The sequence below is a fragment of the Anolis sagrei genome, chromosome Y (assembly GCF_037176765.1).
Source record: "Anolis sagrei isolate rAnoSag1 chromosome Y, rAnoSag1.mat, whole genome shotgun sequence".
Classification (NCBI taxonomy): domain Eukaryota; kingdom Metazoa; phylum Chordata; class Lepidosauria; order Squamata; family Dactyloidae; genus Anolis; species Anolis sagrei.
This window is the reverse complement of record NC_090035.1, coordinates 31,578,697-31,605,366: the sequence shown is the minus strand read 5'-3', so window position 1 is coordinate 31,605,366 and position 26,670 is coordinate 31,578,697. Positions and strand designations below refer to the sequence as shown.

General features: G+C 41.2%; 1 protein-coding gene across 1 annotated transcript in view; it reads right to left on the bottom strand.

The window, feature by feature from the left end:
- LOC137095078 (nuclear transcription factor Y subunit gamma-like) overlaps positions 1–26,670 on the bottom strand; it is a 67,593-nt gene that overhangs the window by 28,753 nt on the left and 12,170 nt on the right. Inside the window, exons 2-6 of the mRNA XM_067461290.1 lie at positions 13,142–13,213; positions 11,725–11,838; positions 10,183–10,278; positions 3,384–3,551; positions 2,515–2,673 (exon numbers count right to left, since the gene is read on the bottom strand). Coding sequence (XP_067317391.1) covers positions 2,515–2,673; positions 3,384–3,551; positions 10,183–10,278; positions 11,725–11,838; positions 13,142–13,213 — 609 coding nt within the window. The remainder of the gene's footprint in view (positions 1–2,514; positions 2,674–3,383; positions 3,552–10,182; positions 10,279–11,724; positions 11,839–13,141; positions 13,214–26,670) is intronic.

Sequence of the window (26,670 nt, the reverse complement as noted above, 5' to 3'; positions counted from 1 at the left end):
ATGGGACGCAGCCCACCGCCCTTTTTAGAAACAAGGAAATAGTGGGAGAAGAAGCAGAATGGAACAACAACAGGGTCAACAACAGAGACAGCCCCTTTCTTTAACAACATGTCAATCTCTTGCATCAACTGTGGTGGAGGTTGGGTATCCCAAAAAAGGCCAAGTCTAGGGTGGTCTTCGAACTCAATGACGTATCCCCTCAAAATGATGAACAACACCCAGGTGTCCGAGGTAATTTCTGCCCATGCAGGATAGAAAGCGGAGAGCCTGTCCCTAAAGCTGGGCACTGGCCCTGCTGAATGCCCCGAGTCGGGGTTAACCAGGCAGTGTGGGAAGTGGGTATTGTAGGGTAGATCAACTTGGGGAGAACAGTGAACTTGAGGGGGTTCTGCCTCCGTGTTTGGGTACTGGGCATCAGAGGCGCTTCTTGGAGGCACCTACAGGCTTAGTTTTCCCCTGGAGGGGTTGGGACCTTGGTTTTTGGAAGTATGGAGTTTGCCTTCCTCCCTGAAATCTGGATTGACACCCTGACCTATTCCTATAGGAACCCGAGAAGGAACTGCCAAAAGGCTTCCGGTAACGAGAGGGGGAGGGCTGCCACCTGCCCTTTTGTTGTTGGTACGGTTGCCACATGTAACCGAATTTAAAGGCAGATTGCCTAACATCTTGTTTTTGGTTGAGGTTGTCATCGGTATTGGGGTTGAACAATCCCTCTTCGTGGAAGGGAAGGTCCTCAACAAGAGCCTTCCTTTCCTTGGAAAGGTTAGAAGCCCTTAGCCATGCGTGCCTTCTTATGGATGTGGCGGTAGCAAACAAGTACCAGATGTTTCCACCATATGCTTCACAAAGTCCTTTTGTAGTTTGGACAACGCTAAAGCTTCGGTTTGCAATGTCCTGGGGAGGCGTTGATCATCCACAGGCAGGGCGTCAATGTAGGGTTCGGTTCCAGAGGAAGGTCTGGTACCCACTCATGTATGTCGTATAGTGGGCCATGCAAGTGAAGAGGCTAGCTGAGAGGTAAGCCTTTTTTCCCAGTGTGTCTAGCTTCCTGCCCTCCCTGTCGGGTGGAGCTGTGAGGGAGTTTCTAGGGCATTTAGATTTTGTGACTTCCGCCACCACAGTGTTTGCTTTGGGGGATGCTGAGACCCATTTTGCAGTGGACATATCAATTTTATACAGAGAATCTAAGCGCCTCGGAACAGCAGGTACCAGGGATGGAGACACATCAACTAACTTACCTAGTTTCAACAGGTACGGTAGTATAGGAAGGGCTGAGTAGGAAACAATATTTTGTTCCTCTGAAGGGAACATGGGATCCTCCACATGCTCTGGGGGTTTCAGAGCAGGGATGTAGAGAGCTTTAATCATCCTTTCCACTAGTGCGGCGAACTTGTTGAAATCCGCAGGCAAGCTAGTGGAGGCATCCTCAAGCCTGGCTTCCTGATGGGATCGGTGCCGGGGTAAGTGCTGGTGGGGAACCATTGAGCACCAGTGGGCTCCCTCCCATGTCTGCCTCGGGGATAGTATGGCTCTCTTGAGTCAGAGGAGTTGGTGTTGCGGGAGCCGATGGGACTCCATCCACAGGCCTTTCAGGCCCACGCTGACATGGGCTGATTGCGGCGTTGCCGGCAGCCTGCGCAACGCCATCTGCCATCGCTAGAGGTCGCGCGGAGCCTCCCAAGGAGGAATCTCTGCGGGGAGGAGCCGAGATGACAGGCATAGGGTTTCCCGCCCTTTTAGGAGCCGTTTTCTTTGTCGGAGCAGTCCGGCAGCCATGTTGGAGGCCCTTGTCTTTGGGCTTCTTAGCCTTTTTCTTGGCTAAAGGCTCAGCACGGCTCAAAGTAAGTAAAGTTGGTTAACAGCTTGCCCCTGGGGGGTGGGGGTGGCAAAAGGGCCTTCTCGTACAGGGCCGCTTTAAGGCGCGATTCCCTGTTTTTTTGCGTCTGGGCAGTAAAGGTCAGACAGACTGGGCAAGATTGGGTAAGGTGCCCCTCGCCCAAACATGCCAGAGAGTGGCCATCTGTGTTGGGGAAGGTATTAGGGCAGCTGGCATTAGCGCACCTCTTAAAGGAGGAGGTGGACATAGCGGCAGGCAGGGACGACGTGGTCAACAGGCCGGATTGGAGCAGGAGAGTGACAAGAGAGAGGACAGACAGTCCGGGTCGATAATCACAATGAGGTGAAACAAGTCCAAATCGCTAAAGACGTACCTTAGTCCAAATAACAGTCCATTCAAAGCCAAAAAATTCAAAAGAGAGCTCGCAAAGAGAGAGAGAGAGGTTCTCAAGCTGCTGCAAAAGAAGCACGGAAAAGAGAACTGCTGGCTAACCCTGCCCACGGGGTACTTATACTCGAGGGAGGTGGGCGGGCTTAGCTGGGTCTAAAGTGTTTCTTTTACTTCTAGAAGGTTCCGAAAGCTGTCTGCGCATGTGCAGAGATACCAAGTGTACGATTCACAGTGACTACGACAGGAAACTGACTTGATAGTACGTGAGTGTGATGCTGGCTTCTCACCGGTATTTGCTGAATTTCGCCTGTGTTGGTGATGATCTGTTGCATGACCTGCATGGTCTGCCCGCTCCCACTCTGTGCTGGCTGAGCCTGCCCTTGTGGCTGGGCCTGGACAATCTGGACCTGCTGCCCTTCACTCACCTGCATGGTCACAGGAGTGGTCTGAGGAAAGCAAGGAGAAAAGAAGACCATCTAGATTTATAAAAGTACACCTGAACTTTCCCAAACACCTACTGTGTGGTGACACAGGTGAGAACCCCAGGGGCTGCATTAGTGCCACAGGTTTAGTGCCACGGGTTATTCAAAAAGTGGAATTGTTAGGATTCAGCGGGAGGTCGAGGGAGGGAGGCTGGGTACAGTTGGGGAAAGTAGTGTAAATAAGACATCTGTTTTGTGAGGGAAATTGAAACTGCAGTTAAAAGACTGGGCACAGTGTTTGGCCACTAAGAGGCATATGGGAGTTGGGGCTGATATATACAAGAGGTTTGAGCGGGAAAACTATAGAACTGTCTTTTTAGGATTGTAGAAAGAAGAAATAAATCATTTGTCTCTAGCGTTTTATTGTTGTGAGCTTGATTTTACTTCCAACATCTTCCAGAGTCTGACAGGAATGAAGCAACTCCCCATGTGACCTTTGTTTCAATTTTAGGATAATAGTCAAAGCCATCCCCTCTCCTCACTCACTTTCCCCCCTTTCCCTTTATAAGCCAAATGAGCTGATGAAGAGCTGAAGGCCTGCTGCTTTCACTTCAAGAACTGGGCACTTCCAGTCCTTAAAGACCTGCAAGGCAAAGCCAAAATAGTCCTTGGCATCAGAACACACAACTGTCTCTGTACTTTACCCCCCCCCCCCCACGAGTACCACCACCTACCTGCCCTTGTTGAGGCTGGGCTATGATGATCTGCCCCGGCTGGATGGTCGCCGTGGAGGTGGTAGTCTGCTGCCCGGTCTGCTGCCCCTGGACGGCCGCTGGCTGCTGTGCCAAAGTGAAGTAATACTGGACAGGCTCTGCCGGGGTCACCGCCTGGCGCACCTCCTCCTGAGGAAGGAAAGAAAAAGTAGTGGTGGCAGAGCTAGAATCAGCAAAAAAGTTAAATGCTAAGGATTGCTAAAATGACAGTTAGCCCAAATAGCCAAATGAAAATGGATTCTAAAAGATAAGCCAAGTGAACATTTTTCAGACTAGAAATCGTTTATGGATTATAATTTTTAACAATAGAAGCCCTAATATGTGAATTTGGTTGCTAACAACTTTAGTTGGATCTGAATTTTTTTTCCTTTTCATTACATTCAAAATGGGAAAGGGAGTTCATAGCCTACTGTGTGTTTGTTGTATGCCTTTTTTCTTGTTTTATTTGTATTGTATAATGATTCGATGCCAAATAGAGCTTCTGTCCTCTGTGAGGACAAGAACTGGGTAAGGAATAGCTCTGTTTAGGCAGGGAAGTTCTAGGTCCCTACCCCAGAAAGGTTGTTTCTTATTCAGGACTACCAAAGTGACAAGTCAAAGAAACCATTCTCTAACAAGACCTGATCCTTTTCTCAAAGCACTTTTTCAAATCTCTCTTTTGCATTAGACTTGTAGGGAAGACCGCACAAGCAATACAGACCTATACACACAACCTCGTCTTCAGCTGCACAAGATAGAAAAGTTAGCAGTTTGTTGTTGTTTTGGGGTAATAGTCCATGGCAGAAGATGTAAACAACCTTCTCCCAGCCACCACAAATTCACAGCTGAGAGTGTAGGATGTTTACATGCGCTGCTACATGGGAACTGTTGAATTGGTGGAGCACAGGAAGTGAGGGCTAACTGGCTGCTGTTGCTTCCCCATTTATCCAATAAGTAAGAGGTAAAATCTTTCACAGGAGCCAGAGGCTAAAATGAACTGGTAAGTAGAGAAACTCATTACCCCCAGGCAGCTCACTAAACCAACATCCATTTCCCAATGGGCATGCAGATATCAAAGCAACACACATATCAACAGTTAAAAGATACCCAAGTATTTAAATCCCTTTTGGGACTCTCCATTACATCCAACTAAAGTCTACTACAAGTGTGGGCAATATGCAGACCTCAAAGACTATTTTCGGAGCTTCGGTCCCTCCAGGGGACTTTTATGGCCCTCCATAAGAGTGAACTGTTGATGTTTGCATGTGTGTGGATTCATCATTCAAACAGTCCCTAAAAGGTAAAGGTTTTGCTTGATATTTAGTCTAGTCGTGTCTGACTCTGGGGGTGATGCTCATCTCCATTTCTAAGCCAAAGAGCATTGATGCCTCCAAGGTCATGTGGCCAGCATGACTGCATGGAGCACAGTTACCTTCCCACCAAAGTGGCACCTATTGATCTATTCACATTTGCAGGTTTTTGAACTGCTAGGTTGGCAGAAGCTGGGGCGAACAGTGGGAGCTTACCCCACTCCTCAGATTTGAACCACCAACTTTTTGGTCAGTTACTTCAGCAGCTCAGTTTAACCCACTGCACCACCGGGGGCTCCCAAATAGTCCCTACTCTTCATATATTTAACATCAAAAATACCTGCTTTTCAAAACCAGAACCAGATCTCTAACCACTTCTGTTTCTGATATTTTTTCCCCTTCAGGAGGCATTTCTGGCAGTTCATGCAGCCCTGAAAGGGTTTCACATACAGAAAACTGGCCCCTGACCCAACATGGCTTCCCATGCCAGTCTACTTCCATGTCCCCCTGCCATCAAATAAATGACCAAGTCACTTCCCTATCACATGCTAACACACGAGGAAGAACAACTCTTTAATTACTTCTTGGGAGCTTTGCGGATGAATGGCCTCCAGATCTGAATGAATTGCTGCTTCGGAATAGCGATCAAGTGGTCACTCAATGCATTTGCCGAAAGCCCTGCAGGTCAGCAGAGGCCAAGAGGCAACACTGCCAAGAATCAGCAGAATGGGTTCCATCAGCATCACAGAAAGATTGCTTGTGCAAAGTCAGTGGTGTGTGTCATGGCAGCTGACCTTGGATTTACAGGGTGAGATTGAAATCTTTATGGGAGGGGGGGAAAAGTCCCTTTTATGACTATGAGAGCTGCTCCCCGAGCTTTTCAACCCAATGTCTGAGTGCTATCATCGCATTGTGATAAAGATGAGTGCCACATTCCTGGGCACTCAAGTAAGCCAGGAAAAAGAGAAAAAGGTGCAAGTTTATGCTGCCATAACATTTCCCAAAGCACCTCTCTCACTAAAGATGGGCAGGAAAAGAATGGCCCAGCAGCACTACCAAACATAGCCACTTCTGAGGGATGACAGAAGTTGTGGCCTAATGTTATCTGAAAATGCACATATGGCTCATGCCAGCCTTGAGAGGACTGCTGCTATTGGGGTGCCAGCCAACTTGGGAAAAGGGTTTTGTAGTTCTGGTAGGCTGAGAGAAAGAGGGTTATGGGAGAGACAAACTCTTTCTGCTGGTGTTCAACAGTGTTAAGATCAAGGTTGGTAAATATCTTCCATGCTGAGGCTGAATTTAATTTCAGAGAAGGAGAGGCAAAGATAAGAAACAGAGAAAAAAAGAGGAAGGAAAGAAGGGAGAAAGAAAAAAAAATGAGAGGATGGATGATGACCTGCAAACAAGCAAAGGGGAAAAGGAGGCACTCTAAAGCCTAAAACAAAACAAAAAAAATATTGGGAACTAAAATACATCTGTTTTCTAACACCTGGAGCCCCCCACTTTTTTACTCCAAAGCTATCCTAGTTTTCGGTCTGAAAATAAAGAACAGCAGATGGTGGCAGGATATGACCCTGCTCCAATGGTTGAGGCCTTTCTTGTCAAGAGTGCTGCAAAACATTAACCAGCAATGTGAGCTATTCAGGAGTCCGAGAGCAATTTCATCTGGTCCAGAGCTTTCGCATGTTGCAACCCTTGGAACTGTTGTAGGGATGAGGAATTGGATCCCTCAGACATGGCTCCCCTGAAGTAGGGAGAGAACAGGTCTAAAAAGACACTAAAGTTGCTTGGAGTGAAAGGCCCCATTGAAACCAGCTTGTTTCAGAATTCAGTCATAGAAGAGGGATGGTTGAGCTGGCTTTCAAACAGTGGCTGCTAGTAATGCAGCTCTGTTTTTTTCATCCCTGGGATGAAGCAAGACTGTTCTCATGCCGCACACACATTCTTTAGGGATGGGGCACCAGGGGCACTCCTGCAACTTGTTAGACTGAACACAGAGAAGGCCTCTGATTTGAGCCACTTGCTTTGCTTTTGAGGCTGTTATCTCCCTTTGCAGGCTGAGATAGCGGAGAAGAATTTGGCAGGCAGGCCCAGGCTCATTCCCGCCATTCCTGAAGTCCAGGAGTGAACGCTGGTTCTTCTGCAGGCAAAAAAGCAGTTACCATCCAGTCACACGGGGATGCTTGCTTACAAGTGTTGGGGGAAGCAGCAAGGCATGACAATACTGTGTGTTGCTGCCTGCCAAAGTGGGGTTGGATTGGATGGCCTTGGGGTCTCTTCCAACTCAAGGATCTGTTGGAAACCGCCTTGAGTCGCCAATTGGCTGAGAAAGGCGGTATACAAATACAGTAAGTAAATAAGTAAGTAATTAAATAAATAATAATAATAATAATAATAATAATAAAAAATAAAAAAAATAATGGAAGCAGAGGGGCAAGGGGGATGGTGCCAAAATGGTACAATGAAGATTGGAGGTGCTCAGCTGCCACAGTTTGAAGTGGAAAAAACACAACACAGGAAAATGGGAAGGAGGAAGAATAGAACAAGCAGAAACAAGGAACGATGTCAGCCCATACTGCAATTATTTCTGCCCCGTCAAACTTGCAGGCCACCAAGTTTTAGTTGTACCCCTAAATGCCTTTTAAGCAAGAAAGGATGCAAAATCCACTGCAGAGTCTTGCTTCCAACAAGGTCTGCAATTTGCGAGCATGTTCAGATGTTCCTGCCAAGATGCAAACAGTATATTCAGAGAGAATACTTGAGTCTGCAAAGGCAAAAAAAAGGAGGCGCTTGCTCTTTACGCTTGTACGCTGCTTTTATGAAAGCTGCTTTCAAACACCCTAGACTTGCATATGTCGCCCTGGCTGGAATGGAATTTGGAAAAGGCCCTCCTCTGGTGGCCACCAGAGGATAGAAGGAGAGGTCTCTGCATTGATGTGGTATTGAATTTCAAAAACGAGAGACCGCCCTCTGAAGCAATCATGGGAGCGTCAGCTACCTCAGAGCGAAGGAATCAGGACTCTCTTAGGAGCTTTGAGATAAACCCACTCCTGCAGAAGACCTGACCCAATGAGAAGAATCAGTAACTGCTCCCAGAGACACCTATACTTCCCAAGTCTAGAGGATTCAGTAAGAAATTTCAATCTCAAAGAGCCTCAGAATAAATTCAACCCACAGTTCTATAATATTATTGCAGGAAGCAGTCTCCTACCATTATCTACCCATCTACTGATTCCTCCTGGATTGGTTGAAATTGTCTTCCCACTCTAGCGAAGAGCTTACAGAAGGTCACAAGAGGTGCTTACCATGTTACTATAAACAAACATCAAGTTGCGTGCTAATAATTTGTTGGGGATTTCATATAACAAAACCTAATTGCAGGGAACTGCATTTTCTCATGCGCATCCCTCATTATTTCCTCATCTGTTACCTCCCACATGGCCAAAGTTTAGAGCGCAAACTCTTCAAGGGCAGGTTCTGCTTTGAAATGCTGTAAAGTGAAGGTGGGGAACAACCTTCAGAAAGCTGTGGAATTGCACTGTTTTGACCACAAGGCAGGAACATCATAGGTAGGTGAAAGGTGTGTCTACATGTGGAAAGATACTATCTCGACTTTTCCTGAAGCAAACAGTAAGATGTGGCAACATCTAAGATGTGTCTCCCCTTGTAACATTTTTGTAAGCTGACATTTTTTTTGGTAAAGCTGATTTAATCAAAAGCCATAGTCCTGGGAGTGGTGGAACTCTAGAGCTGTCTCTGTCCCAGACTGATTCTTCAATACAAACCACACGTGGTTTCAGGAGGAACGCAGCAGCCTGCCGCTGTAAACATCTGACTGAAAGCCCCTTTGAGCCTCACACAGCTTCCAGTCAAGGATGTTTACAGCAGCAATAACTGCCTACACAGATCCAGGACGTGACGTCCTCAGGATGTTTCATTCCTTTCTGGATGGACAACGTACACAAGGCTTCAGTGTAATCCAAGATGGTCGATTGGAAGATCTGGACTCTTCAACAGCTGATGGCGGCATTATCACAATTCTCCGTTTGTTGTTGTCATTCTAATAAGCTAGTGTTATCCATACTGGTCCTGCTGAAATTTGCTGATCACACAAACACCAGGGCACCCAACAAAGTTCCAGAAAGCTTTGAGAACAGTGTTATAAGCCTTCCTATGGCCCAAATCTAATCACCTGGCATAAACCTATGGCATTGTGTGCAGGTAGGTTACTGCTTATGTAAAGGGAACCTGCTGTGCAGGAAATCAAGGGCACCATTGTGCCCCTGGGAAAAGGAGGAAGAGCACACTTCCAATCAATACTCATGCTGCTTTTCACAATTTCTAAATCATTCAATTACCCATCTCAAAGAAACCAGCAACACAGTTGTCACTATGGCCTGACAGAACACCTGAATGATTTCAGAGAATAAGCTGCGTCAGGTGCATCCAGGTCATTTTTCCTGCCATTGATGGGATAACAGTCGAGGATTGTTGATGGTTGGTGAATAGCAAGCTCACAACAGCAGAGGACACAAACGATGGCATATATTAAGGTCATTCACACTTCCATCTGTATCCCAACAATATAAGGCCCAGATCTTGTCCTTATCTGGGACTTGTAACAACTGGGCCATGGGCCTTCTCCCGCAGCAGATTCATACTGCTATTCCTATTTTCCTTCAGTCTCCCCTGCATCTCCCCCATAAATCCCAACCTGCTCTAGCGAGGGGCAGAATGCATTACGAATTGCCCCGACTATTCTATGCTGCATAGGCCTTTGGAAATGCAGCACAAGGTAGAAGCATCTGTATTGACCATCCATTATTCCATCTCAAGATTCCAACAGAACCTGGCTTACTTGTCTGAGCCCACAAGGCCATTTGAACAGGGAAAGGAAGCAGAGTGCCAGTTGTTGGAAGTTGCCCAACCGTCCTAGCAACAATAAAGTGAGAAGGGGATCCTGGCAGAGTACTTTGAGGGTGTAAATGTGTGTGGCCAGAGGCACATAGAATGCCACATACATGGGACGTCAGAAAAATGTATACATTTACAATCCCCTGTTCTAAGAGTGTGCTTAGCTTGCACTATCATTTAACCTTAAAACCATCTATTATTTACAGGGGCAGTTATTCTACGTGGTGTACAATAAGATGGAACACAAGTTAATTGTGTGGCAGCATTTTAGCTATTGCTATTTTGAACACTGAGGGATGGGACAGAGAGGAAGATGCTTTCCAGCAAAAGAAAATCCTTTCCTGCTGGCACTGTTTGGAAAATTGGTTTTTGATCACTTTTATAAACTGATTGAAGTTAATCTAGCATCACCTAACATATCTCTGAAGGATAAGGAGGAGAAAAGGAGCAAAATTGAGAGGCATATTTCAACACAGACAGAAACTTTGCAAAAATCCCACACCTCCACAGTCCAAATGTTGAGAGACATGTGAACAAAGACAGACTCTCAGCCTCACCTGTCGCTTGGGAGGTTTGAGTTCATCCCTTGGAACAATGTCAATGAGAAAATCAAACTGGTCAAACTTTGTGATCGCCATAGCAATGTCATTTCTCTGGAACAAAAGAGAAGAAAGTGGCAACATTTCAGATTGGAGGGAGCTTTCCAAGTAGATTGATGTTCCCCAACCTGAATCTCTTTGCAACAACATGGAGGTCCAGCCACTGCAATTAGGGGTTTCTGTTTAAAGCCTGGGCATACACATCATAGAATTCTCATTTTTGGGTCTACATCAGTCTCACAATAACAACAACAACAACTTTATTGATATTTCGCCCCAAAGGGACTCAGGGCGGATTCCAACAATGGCAAACATTCAACACCTACATAAAGCACATAGTAAAGGTAAAGGTTGTCCCCTGACATTAAGTCCAGTCGTGTCCGACTCTGGGGTGTGGTGCTCATCTCCATTTCTAAGCTGAAGAGCTAGCGTTGTCCGTAGACATCTCCAAGGTCATGTGGCCAGCATGACTACATGGAACGCCATTAACACATGATACTAACATAAAATCCCAGAAAACTGCCACATATAAAAGTAACATTAAAGCCTAACATCAAACTGAGACCTAACATCAGTAAATTAAGCCTGACATCAATAAATTGAAATACACGTAATCAGACCAAATTCTGTAATAACATAAATCTAAACAAAACATCCACATTGGTGTACAATAGCCAGAAAGGGTTCACAAAATGGTGTGGGTTGGTTATGTAGTCAAATGACATCATTGGGCTGGTGTGGACCAGGAAAACCTAAATATGCATAGTTCTCAACCAGCGGCCTGGCAGTGATCTCTCGAGCATCTAATCCCCCTTCTCTCCATATGCTAGTGAACGAAAGTAGGTCTTCAGGGTTTTTTAAAGGAGAGAAAGGAGGGGCAGCTTTATTTCCTTAGGAAGGGATTTGCCGAGATGGGGGGCAACAATGGAGAAGGCCCTCTATCTCGTTCCCACCAGCCATGCTTGGGATGGGGGTGGGACCAAGAGCAGGGCCTCCTCCGATGACCGCAGTGCCTGGGCTGGTTTGTAAGAAGAGATGCGATCAGTGAAATAGTCTGGTTAAACACCTTGAAGCTTACTAAACTGAAATCCAGCCCCATGCATTTGCTCAGGAAACAATGGAGATAGTAGGATGCTAATTCACAGCCAATTCATCAGTTGTTGGAAAGAGCAGGAAGTGCGGTTCAGAAAAGACTGCTTCCACTTCCCAATGCTGACTACTTTTACCTTCGAACTGCTGCCAAATATCAAACCAATTTGGAAATCTAAAAAAAACCACAACAACATAGCTATGGTCCTGGAGGTGGTGATATTAAGTGAAATTGCAGCAGAGATTCGCAAAACAATCCTGCACCAGGGAAAATGCAGAGGGCACTTTGCCATGCACCCAAATTGGCCTTTCAAGGAATCACTGCAGCCTCACCCTGCTTTTCCTGGTCACCGCTGTGGAAATAAGCCATTACTTTTTTCACAATAGCATGTATACCAGCATTCCCATTACCTGCAGGGTCCTGCGCTTGTTGTCCTCTGTGTGAATCCAGGCCCGTAATGTCAATTCCGTGATGAATATCTGAGCAGCCTTGGCAAATAGAACAGGTGCTTCGGCACTGATCATCTGCAAACGAAGATACCACAGTTTAGCCCAACTGATATGGATAGAAACAACTCTCAGTTACCAGCCCAATTAAAATCCTGTTGCCCCAGTTTCAATCTTCAGTCCAGGGAGAGGAATGTAAATATGCTGTTCTTGGAAGGAGCATATAAAGAAACATTTCTCAACCTGTGGGTCCCCAGATGTTTTGGCCTTCAACTCCCAGAAATCCTAACAGCTGGTAAAACTGGCTGGGATTTCTGGGAGTTGTAGGCCAAAGCATCTGGAGACCCTAAGGTTGAGAACCCACTGCTATAAAGAAAACTCATAAAAACCCCACAACAACTCTATGAGGCAGGATAGAGAGACAACAGCTAGTTCAAGATCCAAGGAAAACAAATCTGGGTTCACCACAGAACTCCTTAAACATCAAGGCATTCCTTAAACTCCTCTAAAGTTTGTGTTCAGGATTAACAGTGTGACTGGTCAATCCCCAAATGGCAATAGGACAGTTGGAAAATGACTTGTGTATCGGGATTTAATAATTTAAAACTGGTCTGCTGCTATTAAAAAAAACCCTTTTATCACAAGGTCAGCATTAACTACTAAATGCACAGAAGAATGGAGAAAGTATTTTACTCAAAAAAAAAAAAAAAAAGCAAAACAATTCTAGATAACTAAAGATGGTAAGCGAGATCAGTGACCAATATTAAAAAGGTACTACTATTCAGATACATTTGTCCAGCTGCATGAACCTGGGGCACTTAAGTCATCATCTGATTGAAAGGAAAAATGCTGGTCAGATCCTGCTTTACATCTATGGAAGATTTTGCATTTTTTCAAAGCTTCGGTTTTCTCCAGAAATACAGTTTTCATCAACTTTTTTCCAAGTCGATTGCTTTGAAGGTCAGTTTGGAAGAAGACAAGGGTAAGCCGTTTTCGTATCTTGACAGAAGCAACATATCAATAAAATATAAATAAAATCAAAAAGAAAAAGAAAGCAGTGAGCTGCTTCATGCCACCAATCTACAAATTTGAGAAACTGACTAACGCTCCTAAAACAGTATCCAAACAAAGTTCCCATTTCAAGCCTGCTTCCATGTTAGTTATGAACATCTGGCCAGGCAAACCCATCTTGAAAGAATGCATTGTTCCCACCTGCACTATGGCCTTTCATGCCAGATTCAGCCTATGGGTTTCTGCTGCATTTTAACACTCAGACCAGGCTAGAGCAAAGGAGAAATCCTCTCCGAGGACCTTTCCAATAACAAATCAATGGAGCTGAGAATTCATTTATTGCCTTTACATACTTTTTTGTCAGTTTTACCTTCACATCCTCATCTAGTTTCATGATCTTCTTAATGCGTGCCAACGGAAGTTCTTGAACTCTGAAGTCTTTCTGCAGAAATCAACAGAAAAGAAGACTTATGACCAAGATATTCCACATTCAGACATTCTGTTGTAGCTACAAAAACCTATAACCAGTTTAATTTGAAATGAATTACATGGGAGAATGCCCAGACTCCCTTTGGCAGATTCATAACTGGTGTTCCTCTTATCTTTCATTCCAGTTTCATACCGATACATATATGTAAGTCAACATTTATTTGTTTTTTGGTCAGTTTGGTTTGCTGACCAAATCCAATATAATCCAATCACATTCTGCACAGACACTCAAGTGGAAAAGAATATGAAAATATATACCAGTAGTTTCAATGCACAGCTGAAGTCTGCTAGAATGCATGCTTGCCACCAGCCAACTAAACCAATTTGGAACGACAACTCTTTGGGTCTCTTTTCCCAAATTAGGTAAACAACATTATCTCTGAGCCTCTGAACTAACTTGGGAACAGTGACGTGCCAGGGACGGAGTTGTGTGACTGCGAAAGACAGCATCCTTCCAAACACACATACACACAAAACTAGGCTTAGGAAGACTACATTCAAAGACAGAGGCCCTAAAATTCATTTTGCGAGAACAAATAAAGTTTGCACATTTTAAAAAAGGTCAGGAAAGAGCATGGTTTTCTAAGTTCAAGGGGAAATGGCTTCAGGGTCATTACAAAAGAGGCACAGATCTGTCTTCCAGCTGTCAGTTTTGTTCTCATTATGAGAAAATGGAGAGTTCGGGGGGGGGGGGGGTAAATGGGTTGTCATATACCTAATGCTTGCTTAACTGGCATATAGATTGATATCATTAGCCCATTCCCTCTGACTAACCACCTTGGGTCCCAGTCTGAGAGAAAGATGGCATACATGTATAATAAATAATAAATCTAAATGGTCTCAACAGTGAAGCCAACTGTCCAACACAGTTCAGTATCCTCTTGGAACCACTTCGGGAACACCATCACCATTGTCCAGTATCTACTAGTCCCATTTCATCTTGGGTCCAGTCCTGTTCTTCTCAATCTCAAGATTTTGGCAAGTGTGCATTCCAACTCTATATGGAAATTTGAACTTTATTTTTAAATAAATTTTTATTAATTATATTTTCTCATTAATTGTACATAAAAACATTCAATAAGAATATAGTACACTTGAAAGGGGCTTTAGAAAGGAAGGAAGGAAGGAAGGAAGGAAGGGGAGGGGGAAGGGGGAAGAGAGGAAGGCAAGAAGGGGGTGGGAGAGAGGGGTGAAAAGCGTGAAAGTAGTGTAAGGTACGGGGAGCGGGGGAGAGGTCGTAAAACAAAACTCTTCAACTTCCAAACTTCTTCTCCAGGTGCGACATTGTAAGTTTTTAACTTATGTAGCATCTTCCCTTTTGAAATTTGAAGTTTAAACAGGAAGCACCTTGGCAAATAAGACAACCTGTGAGGTGTGTGTTGAAATTAGGAAAATTTGAAATCCTTAGTTGAAGAAGTAGGAGATAAAAGGAAAGGGAGGGGGAGTCGGTATTTTGCTATATTGACCATTCAGCATTGTATATTGATAGCTCCCGTGTTCTTAATTGGATTACATAAACCTCAGCATTTGAATGGAGGTAACTTCAAACAGCTAGAAATCAAAACATTTCATAACCCTAATGAATGCAAGAATATACTTCCACCTATGAAAGCATATATTCACACACATACACACACACACACACATCATATTTCTTTTTGAACCTGAGACACCATGTTTGTAAGACACACACTAATTTCAGTACCACCAACAGAAAAAAAGTTCTATTTAGACATTTTCATATAGGGACAGAAGCATGTCTTGGAGTGGAAGAGATACAGTATATGTGTATACAGACACACATATACACAAACTTCAGGGACTGTCCCTACACACAATTCACGTGACCACAGTGCTTCGACTGAAAAATGGCCCTCATTCTTAAAAAGCTGAAGAATAAGACTTTGCACCACACAGAGCTGAAATCTCAAGCCTAGCACTTCCATGTCAGAGGGCTCAGAGCATCAAAGAACCTCCTCAATTAATTCTGGGTTTTTACATCATCATTCACGGCCGGCCTCTTGAGGGTCACCCACTAAGAGAGGAAGCTTATCTTTCGCCTGCTGGTTCTAAGCTGGACACTTTAGTTTAACAGACTGCATTTTTTTTAACCTAACCACTGTTTGTTCTTGGAGATTAAATAACAGCTTCTTTGGCTCTGAACCTAACTACTAGAACAGGGGTCCTCAAATTAAGGCCCGGGGGCCGGATGCGGCCCTCCAAGGTCATTTACCCGGCTCTCACCAGGGTCAACCTAAGTCTGAAACAACTTGAAAGCACATAACAACAACAACAACAATCCTATCTCATCAGCCAAAAGCAGGCCCACATTTCCCATTGAAATACTAATAAGTTTATATTTGTTAACATTGTTCCTCATTTTAATTATTGTATTGTTTTTAAGTGTTTATTACACTACAAATAAGATATGTGCAGCGTGCACAGGAATTCATGTTTTATTTTTCAAATTATAATCCTGCCTTCCAACACTTTGAGGGACTGTGACCTGGCCCTCTGCTTAAAACGTTTGTGGACCCCTGTACTAGAACATAGTGGAGATACAGATCTCCAGGGTCATTTTTTAAAATCAATCTGCAGAGATACAAAACTAAAGGGATTTTCTATTCCTCCTTTTTAGCCTGACATAATAACTACACAAAGATGAACAAAATCCTTGGTTTCAATAAGGAAAGTTGAAGATATCCTCTGTAGTTTCTCTTCCCTGCACATCTAGATTGCAACAGTGGGAAGAAAGCCACAGCAACTGTATGAGAGACTCAATTTCTTCACACATGAAAAGACCTCCTCAATACATTGGATCAGATCAGTTCTTTTTTTAAGCCAAGTCTGTTTTTTGAAAGCAGAGAAACAAGACATAGAAAGCACAAGCCTTTCCCTGCCATTTGACCTTGAGCATTAGGCATCCAGCATTAGGCACCCTCTGACACTGAGATTCCATTTAGCTATCATGGTCAACACACATCAACACTGGAAATATCCTCTGTGAAATTGATCTCTTTTAGCCATCATTTTTTCTTTTGCTGGCCCACATCAATTCTTCTAGAGTTCTTGCAGAACTACATTCAATGCTTTTCCCCAAATCTTTTACAACTACCATATATATTCGAGTATAAGCCAACCCGAATATAAGTCAAGGCACCTACTTTTATTACAAAAAAAACTGGGAAAACGTATTGACTCAAGTATAAGCCGAGGGTGGGAAATGCAGCGGTTACTGGTAAATTTCAAAATAAACATGGATACCAATAAAATTACATTAATTTAGGAATCAGTAGGTTACATGCTTTTGAATATTTATATAAAACTGTAATTTAAGATAAGACTGTCCAACTGATTAAGCTATTATTCTTACCTTCTTTGATGTAAATATGCTTATATATCCTTACAATAATAATAAAAGAGTAAAATAATAAATGTAATAAAAATACTAATAACAGAGTAAAATAATAAATAACCTTGTCTCGAGTATAAACTGAGGGGAGATTTTTCAGCTTGAAAAAGGAGCTGAAAAACTAGGCTTATACTTGAGTATATATAGATAGTATGTTTCTTCTATTGCAAAAATGAGGATTCAAAGATTTGCGCTAGAAGCTATTGATCTCCAAAAAGTGCTCCAAGATCCTTCTGATGGCACATTATCACAATGACACCTCTTCACAAGACCTGCCCTGTGTACCTTCACTCAAGAAAGGTATAATAATCTGTGAGGACACAAAGCTGGGTGATTTCCATGAAGCAACATTTAGATGGACCAAGTTCCCAATAGACTTGTTGGAATCCCTCATTGCTTGAACTTCACAAAAAAATCCCAAAAAACATTATTACTCCTTAAGGATTTCCCAGTCCAATTTTAATCCTGGCTTTTAAAGGTTGCCTTGCTACTTTTAGTCTTCAATACTGTTAACAGCGATAACATATTGGAGTCTTTTCTGTATCTTAATTGTTTTAAATTTCCAATATATGTTACCTCAAGCATTGTTATTAGAAACTGTCCCCAAATTTAAGCATGTGAGAAAACCACAGGTCACAGGCAGTGGCCATGCGAGGGTATGTGTGTCTATTACTTTTATATATATATATATATATATATATATATATATATATATATAATTTTTATTGTTTTTGTGTTACATCAGCAAAACAGTGAAGGAAAAGGAGAAAAAAAGGTGAAGGGAGGTGGGGAAGGGAGTGATCAGAGAGGAGGAGGAGGGAGAGAGAGAAGAGAAAGAAAAAAACACACAAAAACACACACAAACGTCCATATGACTTCCCAGGGTTTTCCAAGAATCTTTACCATTCGGTGTAGAGGTTGTTTCTTCCTTTTCCTGGTTGCTGACAATTTTTCTTTCCTCCTTTCATTTTACATGTAGGTCAGGTCAATTACAATTGGTATTTCTTTTGTTTTAATAAAATCCTTAAATCTGTCCAGTCAGTTCTTTTGATTGCACCATTTATTCTCTGAGATAGATTGTCCATTTGTATAATGTCAAATGCTTTCATAATCCAATCTTCCTGAGTTGGTATTTCTTTTTGCTTCCACTTCTTAGCAAGTACCATTCTGGCCACCTTGCATAGAAGGAATAAAATGTTTTCTTGATTCTTATTCATTTTGGTTTCTGTTTGGATACCTAGCAAATATGTTTCTGGTGCTTGTGGAAAATTTGTCTTCAATATTTTTTGGGTGGTCTGGTGTATTTTTTTCCAATTTTTTTTTTATTTTCTCACAGGTCCACCATTGATGATAAAATGTGCCTACCTTCTTTTCACATTTCCAGCATTTATCTGAGATATTTTTGTTAAATTTCGCTACCTTCTCTGGTGTATAATACCAGCGAAAAAACATTTTGTACCAGTTTTCTTGAAGATCGCTGGCTATGGTGTATTTAATTTTGGTGGTCCAAATTTCTTCCCATTGACTCAACAAAATATTATGGCCTATATCTTTTGCCCATTTTATTTGGCATTCTTTGACTTGTTCTTCTTCTGTGTTCCACAATAATAATTGTTTATATAATATTTTTATTAGTTTTTTATTTTTCTCCATAATAATGTCCCATGTCCCTTTCCCCTGTTCAAAACCTGATTTTTCATCCTTCCTGAAACCCTCCCATATTTGGAAATAATTTAGCCATGTGATTTTCCCGTTTATCTTTTTTAGTTCTTCATAGGGTTTTAATACCATTATTCCCTCTTCATTTTTTATGTAGTTGGTGATAGGTTAGCCAGTTTTTTTCTCCCAATTCTCTTTTATGTTTTGCTTCCACCAATGATATCCAAAGTGGGGTGTTTCTGAAAGATCTTTATATTTCTCCCATGTTTTGATTAAGGCTGCCCTTATATAGTGGTCACTGAAACTTTTCTCTATTTTTCTTCAGTCATACCACAGATAACTGTGCCAACCGGCTCTTAGATCGTGACCTTCTAAAGTTAATATGTGATTATTTTTTAATGTGGCCCACTCTTTTATTACCACTAAATTACAAGCCTCATAATATGCTCTAATATCGGGCAAGCCCAGGCCGCCTCTTCTTTTATCATCTGTTAGTATTTTGTGTCATTGTTTATGTTTCTTACTAACGTTTCCATCACTAAGATAAAAAGCAATGGGGAGAGAGGGCACCCTTGTCGTGTGCCCTGAGTGATTTTTATCAATTTCCTTGTTTGTTGTCTGTTGATTATTAATGTGGCCTCTTGATTTTTGTAGATTGCATCAATTCTGTTTCTGAAATGATATCCCATGTCTATCTCTTTCGCTAGCAATTTCAAATAATTCCAATTGACTTTGTCGAACGCCTTTTCGGCGTCGACAAAAAGTAGCACAAGTTTTTTCTCATTATGTTTTTCGTAATACTCAATTATGTTTATTAATGTTCTAGTGTTATCTTTGATTTGCCTGTTTGGAAATCCTGATTGCTCTTTAGATATCCAATCTTTTAGAAATTATTTTAGTCTTTCTGCCATAATTATTGTAAAGATTTTATAATCATTATTTAAGAGTGAAATCGGGCAGTAATTTTTAATTTCAGTTGGTTCTGTTCCTTCTTTATGTATTAAAGTTATATTTGCTTTTTCCCAGGATTTGGGGATTGCTCCCCTTTCTAATATGTTATTTGCAATCTCTTGGAACAGAGGACTTATTTCATTTTTAAAAGTTTTATAGAATGTGGCTGTGAAGCCATCTGGCCCTGGTGCCTTGTTGTTTTTTAACTTTTTGATGGCTGTGTCAATTTCATATATTGATACCGTTCCGTTTAGTATTTCTCTCTGTTTGTCTGTTAGCTTTGCAATGTTTAGATCACATAGGTACTTTGTTATTTTCTCCTCATTTACTTCTGTTTTTTTGTATAAGTCTTTATAGAACGTAGTGAATTTGTTAGCAATTCTGCTATCCTCAGTGTATATTTTGTCTCTAATTTGTATTTTAGTTATTAGTTGTTTTTGTTTTTGCTTTTTGATTTTATTTGCGAGCCACTTACCGGTTTTATTTGCGTTCTGGAAATAGTTTACCCTTGCAAACTTCATTTGTTTCTCTAAATTTTCATTTTGTAGTAATTGCAATTGTTTTCGGAGTGTATTAATGATAAGAATTATTCTTTTGTCTTTGGGGTTTTGTTTTAGTAAGTCTTCGTTTTCGTTTAATTTTTCTAAAATTTCCTTGGTTTCTTTATTCCTATTTTTCTTATTTATTGCGTCCTGTTGCATGAGATATCCCCTCATGACAACCTTCACTGCCTCCCATTGTGTATTTTTGGATGTTTGTTCTCCTTTGTTTAAATCTAAATATTCTTTTAGTAACTCCTTGTTCTTGGAAAGAAGTGACGAGCGGAGTGCCGCAGGGTTCCGTCCTGGGCCCGGTCCTGTTCAACATCTTTATTAATGACTTAGATGAAGGCCTAGAAGGCATGATCATCAAGTTTGCAGATGACACCAAATTGGGAGGGATAGCCAATAGTCCAGAGGACAGGAGCAGAATTCAAAACGATCTTGACAAATTAGAGAAATGGGCCAAAACTAACAAAATGAAGTTCAACAGTGACAAATGCAAGATACTCCAGTTTGGCAGAAAAAATGAAATGCAAAGATACAGAATGGGTGAAGCCTGGCTCGAGAGCAGTACGTGTGAAAAAGATATTGGAGTCCTCGTGGACAACAAGTTAAACATGAGCCAACAATGTGATGTGGCGGCAAAAAAAGCCAATGGGATTTTGGCCTGCATCAACATTTTTTTTTTATAATAAATTTTTATTGAAGTGTATTCATACAAATATATAAGTAAAAGGGGGAAAAGGGAGGGATAGGGGGGGGATTAGGTAGGTCTAGGAGTATTAGTGGGGTAGATTGGGTTAGGTCGAGGGGTGAGAGATTGGGTTGGAGGAAAAGGGGGCGGAAAGTATGGAGGATATCAAGGGGAGGGGGAGGAGGTAGGGGGGGTATGGGGGTAGGGGGCGTGAGGGGGTCTTTTGACTTCCATAATCTCCTTCTCTTTGGTTCCATTTTCTTATTTTCTTCCTTTTTCTGCCGAGTTCATTCTTCCTCCTTTTTTGTATCTTTCTTTTCTTGATCTTCTATTAGGTATTCCTCATATGGCTTCCAATCCGTTCTTCTCATTGGTTTTCCATATGAATCTTTTAATGCGAACGTCAATTTGTCCATATCTTTGATTTCATTCATCTTGCTTGTCCATTCCTCTTTTGTAGCTATTTCCTTCTGTTTCCATTTTTTTGCCAGAACTATTCTTGCAGCTGTAATACAATAGTTAAATAGAATGTCCTTATTTTGATCTAGTTCCAATTCCTCGTCTGTTATTCCCAGTAGGAAATATTCCGGCTTCATGTGTATCTTTGTTTTTAAGATCTTTTCACATTCTTGATTTATCATTTTCCAGTATGTGCTGATCATAGGGCATGTCCACCAGGCATGGTAGAACGTTCCGGTGTGAAGTTCACATTTCCAACACTTATTTCTTACAGTATCATACATCAAACCTAATTTTTGTGGGGTCATGTACCACCTATTAAACATCTTTAGCCTATTCTCTTGCATGTCGGTCGAGTAGGTATATTTGATCTTTTTTTTCCAAATTTCTTCCCATTCTTTGTATTGTATTCCTATATTTTTGGCCCATTTAATCATACATTCTTTTATTATTTCTTTTTCGGTAGCCCATTCTAATAATTTGTTATATATTATTGTTATGTTTTTCTTCTTTTTTCCTAAGATTTGATCCCATATATCTTCCTTTATCATAAAGCCTATTTTTCTGTCTAGATTGTAGTATTCTTTAAGTTGTAAATATTGGAACCATGATACGTTTGTAAACTTGACATTTATCTCCTCTCTCATCTTTAGTTGTAGTTCATTGTTTTCTTTCTTTAGTACATCTTTGTATGTTGGCCAATTGGTCCATCCCAGCAGTCTTCTTTGTTTCGCTTCTAATGGTGATGCCCATAGTGGAGTTTTAGAGTACATTCTTGTTTTGTATTTATTCCAAATTTTTATTAGCGCAGCTCTGATAAAATGATTATTAAAGTTTTTTTCTTTTGATGTTTGGTTATACCATAAATACGAATGCCAACCAAATCTGAGGTCGAAGCCTTCAATTGTTAAAGTTCTTTCTTTTTTCAATGAAATCCATTCTTTTACCCATGAGAGTCCGCTAGCTTCATAATATAATTTTAAATCAGGTAGGCCCATTCCTCCTCTATTCCTTTGATCAATCATGTTTGTGTATTTGATCCTAGGTTTCTTCCCATTCCATATGAATTTTGAGATCTCTTTTTTCCAATTATCCAATAATTTATTATTTCTGATTATAGGTATATTCTGGAAGAGATATAGCATTTTTGGAAGAACGTTCATTTTTATTGTTGCAATTTTCCCCAGAATTGATAAATTTAAGTGTTTCCAGTTATTCAAATCTTTCTTTATTTCAGACCATTTAGCTTCATAGTTATTTTTTAGAAGTTGGGAGTTTTTAGCCGTTATCCAAATTCCTAAGTATTTCATTTTTGTGCAGGTTTGAACTCCTGACAGATCCTCCAATATCTTTTGCTTTTCCTTAGACATATTTTTTGTTAGTATCTTTGTCTTTCCCTTATTTATTTTAAAACCTGCCACCCTTCCAAATTCTTCAATAACCTTCAGCCAATTTAGTATGTTTTCTTTTGGGTCTTCCATTATGCAGATCAAGTCGTCCGCATATGCCCTATATTTATATTTTTGTCTACCAATATTCAATCCCTGGAGTTTTTTGTTTCCTTTGATGTTTCTCAATAATATTTCCAATGACATAATAAAAATAAGGGGTGATAGGGGACACCCCTGTCTCGTGCCTCTCTTAATGTTATTTCTTTAGATGGTATTCCATTCACCCAGATTGTCGCCTTTTGCTCGTTATATATTGCATTAATTGCATTTTGAAAGTTATAACCAATATCTAATTCTTTGAATATAGTTTTAAAAAAGTTCCAATTTAGATTATCAAAAGCCTTCTCGGCGTCAATTGTCATTAGAGCTAATTCTTTTTCGTAATGCGTCTCGTAATATTCGATTACGTTCAGTATATTTCTTATGTTTTCTTTTATGTGCCGTTCTGGTAAAAAACCAACTTGATCTTCATCTATCCAATTCACCAAGAAGGTTTTGAGTCTTTCCCCTAATATGTATGAAAAAAATTTATAATCCAAATTAAGAAGCGATATGGGTCTATAATTTTTGATATTTGTTTCATCTGTATTTTCTTTATGTATGAGTGTTATATTTGCCTTCTTCCAAGTCTCCGGGATGTTCTGATCTGTCATGATCTTATTCATCAGGGTTTTCAGATAGGGAGTAATCTCCTCCATCATTGTCTTATAAAAGATAGCTGTGAAGCCATCAGGGCCCGGGGCTTTTGACGGTTTCAACTTTCTTATTGCCTTCTGTATCTCTTCTGTTGTTATTTCTTTATTTAAAATTTCTCTCTGGTGGTCATTTATTTTTCTAATTTCTGCCTGCCGATATATTCTGTTATCTCGTCTAAACCAGTCAGATCTTCTGCATATAAATCTTTATAGAACTCATGAAAATCATTCCCTATTTCTTGGTCCGTTGTGCTTAATTTATAGCTTGTGAGGATTTTAGTAATTTGATTTGCTTGTTTCTTCTTTCTCAGCTTTCTTGATAGCCATTTCCCAGGTTTGTTCGCATTTTGAAATTCTTTCTGTTTTAAAAATTTTAAGTTCTTTGCCCATTGATCTAGTTCTAAGTGGTGTTTTTGTTTTTTTATTTCTACAATCTGACTCTTAATTTGCTCATCTTTTGGGTTTCTTTTTAATCTATTCTCTATTTCTTCTAATTTCTTATCAATTCTATTCATTTCTTGTCTTCTTATTTTATTTTTGATTGCTTGTTGTTGGATGAAATTCCCCCTCATTACCGCTTTACATGTGTCCCAGAGTATCTCTGTTTTTATTTCTTGTGTGTTGTTAATTTCGAAGAATTCTTTAATTAGCTTTTTATTTTTCATGATATCATCTTCTGTTTTTAAGAGGTTGTCATCCAATCTCCATCTTTTCGGTGTTTGCCTCTTGTTTATAGTCATCATTAGAGCCCCGTGATCTGATGATTCTCTTGGTAGTAACTTTATGTCTGCAATTTTGGGTGTTAGTGTTTTTGACGTCCAGATCATGTCTATTCTAGACCAGCTTTTATGTCATAGAATCATAGAATCATAGAATCAAAGAGTTGGAAGAGACCTCATGGGCCATCCAGTCCAACCCCCTGCCAAGAAGCAGGAATATTGCATTCAAATCACCCCCGACAGATGGACATCCAGCCTCTGCTTAAAAGCTTCCAAAGAAGGAGCCTCCACCACACTCCGGGGCAGAGAGTTCCACTGCTGAACGGCTCTCACAGTCAGGAAGTTCTTCCTAATGTTCAGATGGAATCTCCTCTCTTGTAGTTTGAAGCCATTGTTCCGTGTCCTAGTCTCCAAGGAAGCAGAAAACAAGCTTGCTCCCTCCTCCCTGTGGCTTCCTCTCACATATTTATACATGGCTATCATGTCTCCTCTCAGCCTTCTCTTCTTCAGGCTAAACATGCCCAGTTCCCTAAGCCGTTCCTCATAGGGCTTGTTCTCCAGACCCTTGATCATTTTAGTCGCCCTCCTCTGGACACATTCCAGCTTGTCAATATCTCTCTTGAATTGTGGTGCCCAGAATTGGACACAATATTCCAGATGTGGTCTAACCAAAGCAGAATAGAGGGGTAGCATTACTTCCTTAGATCTAGACACTATGCTCCTATTGATGCAGGCCAAAATCCCATTGGCTTTTTTTGCCGCCACATCACATTGTTGGCTCATGTTTAACTTGTTGTCCACGAGGACTCCAAGATCTTTTTCACACGTACTGCTCTCGAGCCAGGCGTCACCCATTCTGTATCTTTGCATTTCATTTTTTCTGCCAAAGTGGAGTATCTTGCATTTGTCACTGTTGAACTTCATTTTGTTAGTTTTGGCCCATCTCTCTAATCTGTCAAGATCGTTTTGAATTCTGCTCCTGTCCTCTGGACTATTGGCTATCCCTCCCAATTTGGTGTCGTCTGCAAACTTGATGATCATGCCTTCTAGGCCTTCATCTAAGTCGTTAATAAAGATGTTGAACAGGACCGGGCCCAGGACGGAACCCTGCGGCACTCCACTTGTCACTTCTTTCCAAGATGAAGAGGAAGCATTAGTGAGCACTCTCTGTGTTCGTCCACTTAACCAATTACAGATCCACCTCACCGTAGTTTTGCCTAGCCCACATTGGACTAGTTTCCTTGCCAGAAGGTCATGGGGGACCTTGTCGAAGGCCTTACTGAAATCCAGGTAGGCTACATCCACGGCATTCCCCGCATCTACCCAGCTTGTAGCTCTATCGAAGAAAGAGATCAGATTAGTCTGGCATGACTTGTTTTTGATAAATCCATGTTGACTATTAGCGATGACTGCATTTGTTTCTAAGTGTTTGCAGACCGCTTCCTTAACAATCTTTTCCAGAATCTTGCCTGGTATCGACGTGAGGCTGACCGGACGGTAGTTGTTTGGGTCATGCTTTTTTCCCTTCTTGAAGATTGGGACCACATTGGCCCTCCTCCAATCTGCTGGAACTTCTCCCGTTCTCCAAGAACTCTCAAAGATGGTTGCCAATGGTTCCGAAATGACTTCCCCTAGTTCCTTCAATACTCTGGGGTGTAGTTGATCTGGCCCTGGGGACTTGAACTCATTAAGAGCGGCCAGGTATTCCTGGACGACTTCTTTCCCAATTTGGGGTTGGATGTCCTCCAATCCCTCATCTACTCCATCTTGCTGAGGTTGAAGACTCTCTTTTTGTGAGAAGACCGAGGCAAAGAAGGCATTAAGTAGTTCTGCCTTTTCCCTATCCCCTGTCAGCATTGCCCCATCTTCTCCGCGAAGAGGTCCTATCGCCTCCTTGTTTTTCCTTTTTCTACTGACATAAGAATAGAAGCCCTTTTTATTGTTTTTAATGTCCCTGGCAAGCCTGAGCTCGTTTTGTGCTTTAGCCTTGCGGACCTTTTCCCTACAGATGTTGGCTATTTGTTTGAATTCTTCTTTGGTGATTTCTCCCTTTTTCCACTTCTTGTGCATGTCTCTTTTGTGTCTTAGCACAGTTAGAAGTTCTTTGGACATCCATTCTGGCTTCTTTGCACTTGTCCTATTTTTTCTCTTTGTCTATGAGAATAGAAGCTAAAATCTTTTTTGTTTCCATTGTGGATTCGCCATGCATCTTCTAAATCGAATTCTCCTTTTAATTTCAAAAAATTTTGGGGTAGTGTGCTTGTACAATCTTTTCCGTGTTTTTTTGCGATTTTTGTCTTATCTAAATATTTATTTATTACACCGTTGAAATCTCCCATAATAATTAAATGATCGAATTCTGTGTCTTCAATTTTATTTTTAAGTTCCAAGACAAATTTGCATTTTGGGCCGTTTGGGGCATATATATTACAGATTAATAGATTTTGTTCTTCTTGTTTTATTAATATTCCTACAATCCTGCCTTCTGAATCTTTGAAGGCTAGCTCTGCTCCTAGATAGTCTTTAACATATATTACTACCCCTTTTTTCTTTTCCAATGTTGAGGAGTAAAAGGCTTTGCCTAATTTCTCATTGATAAGGTGGGCCACATGTCTGTGGGAAATGTGTGTTTCCTGCAATGCTGCTAAATCGTAGTTTCCTTTCTTAATTTGATTAAATATTTTTTTCCTTTTAGAAGAAGAATTCAAACCATTCACATTTAAAGAGATACATTTTATTTGTTTAGTTAATTCCTTCACTTTCAGATTCTCGTGGTTCTTCCGACTCATCTTCAGTTGTTTCGGTTCTGTCACGGTCAAGTACTTGTT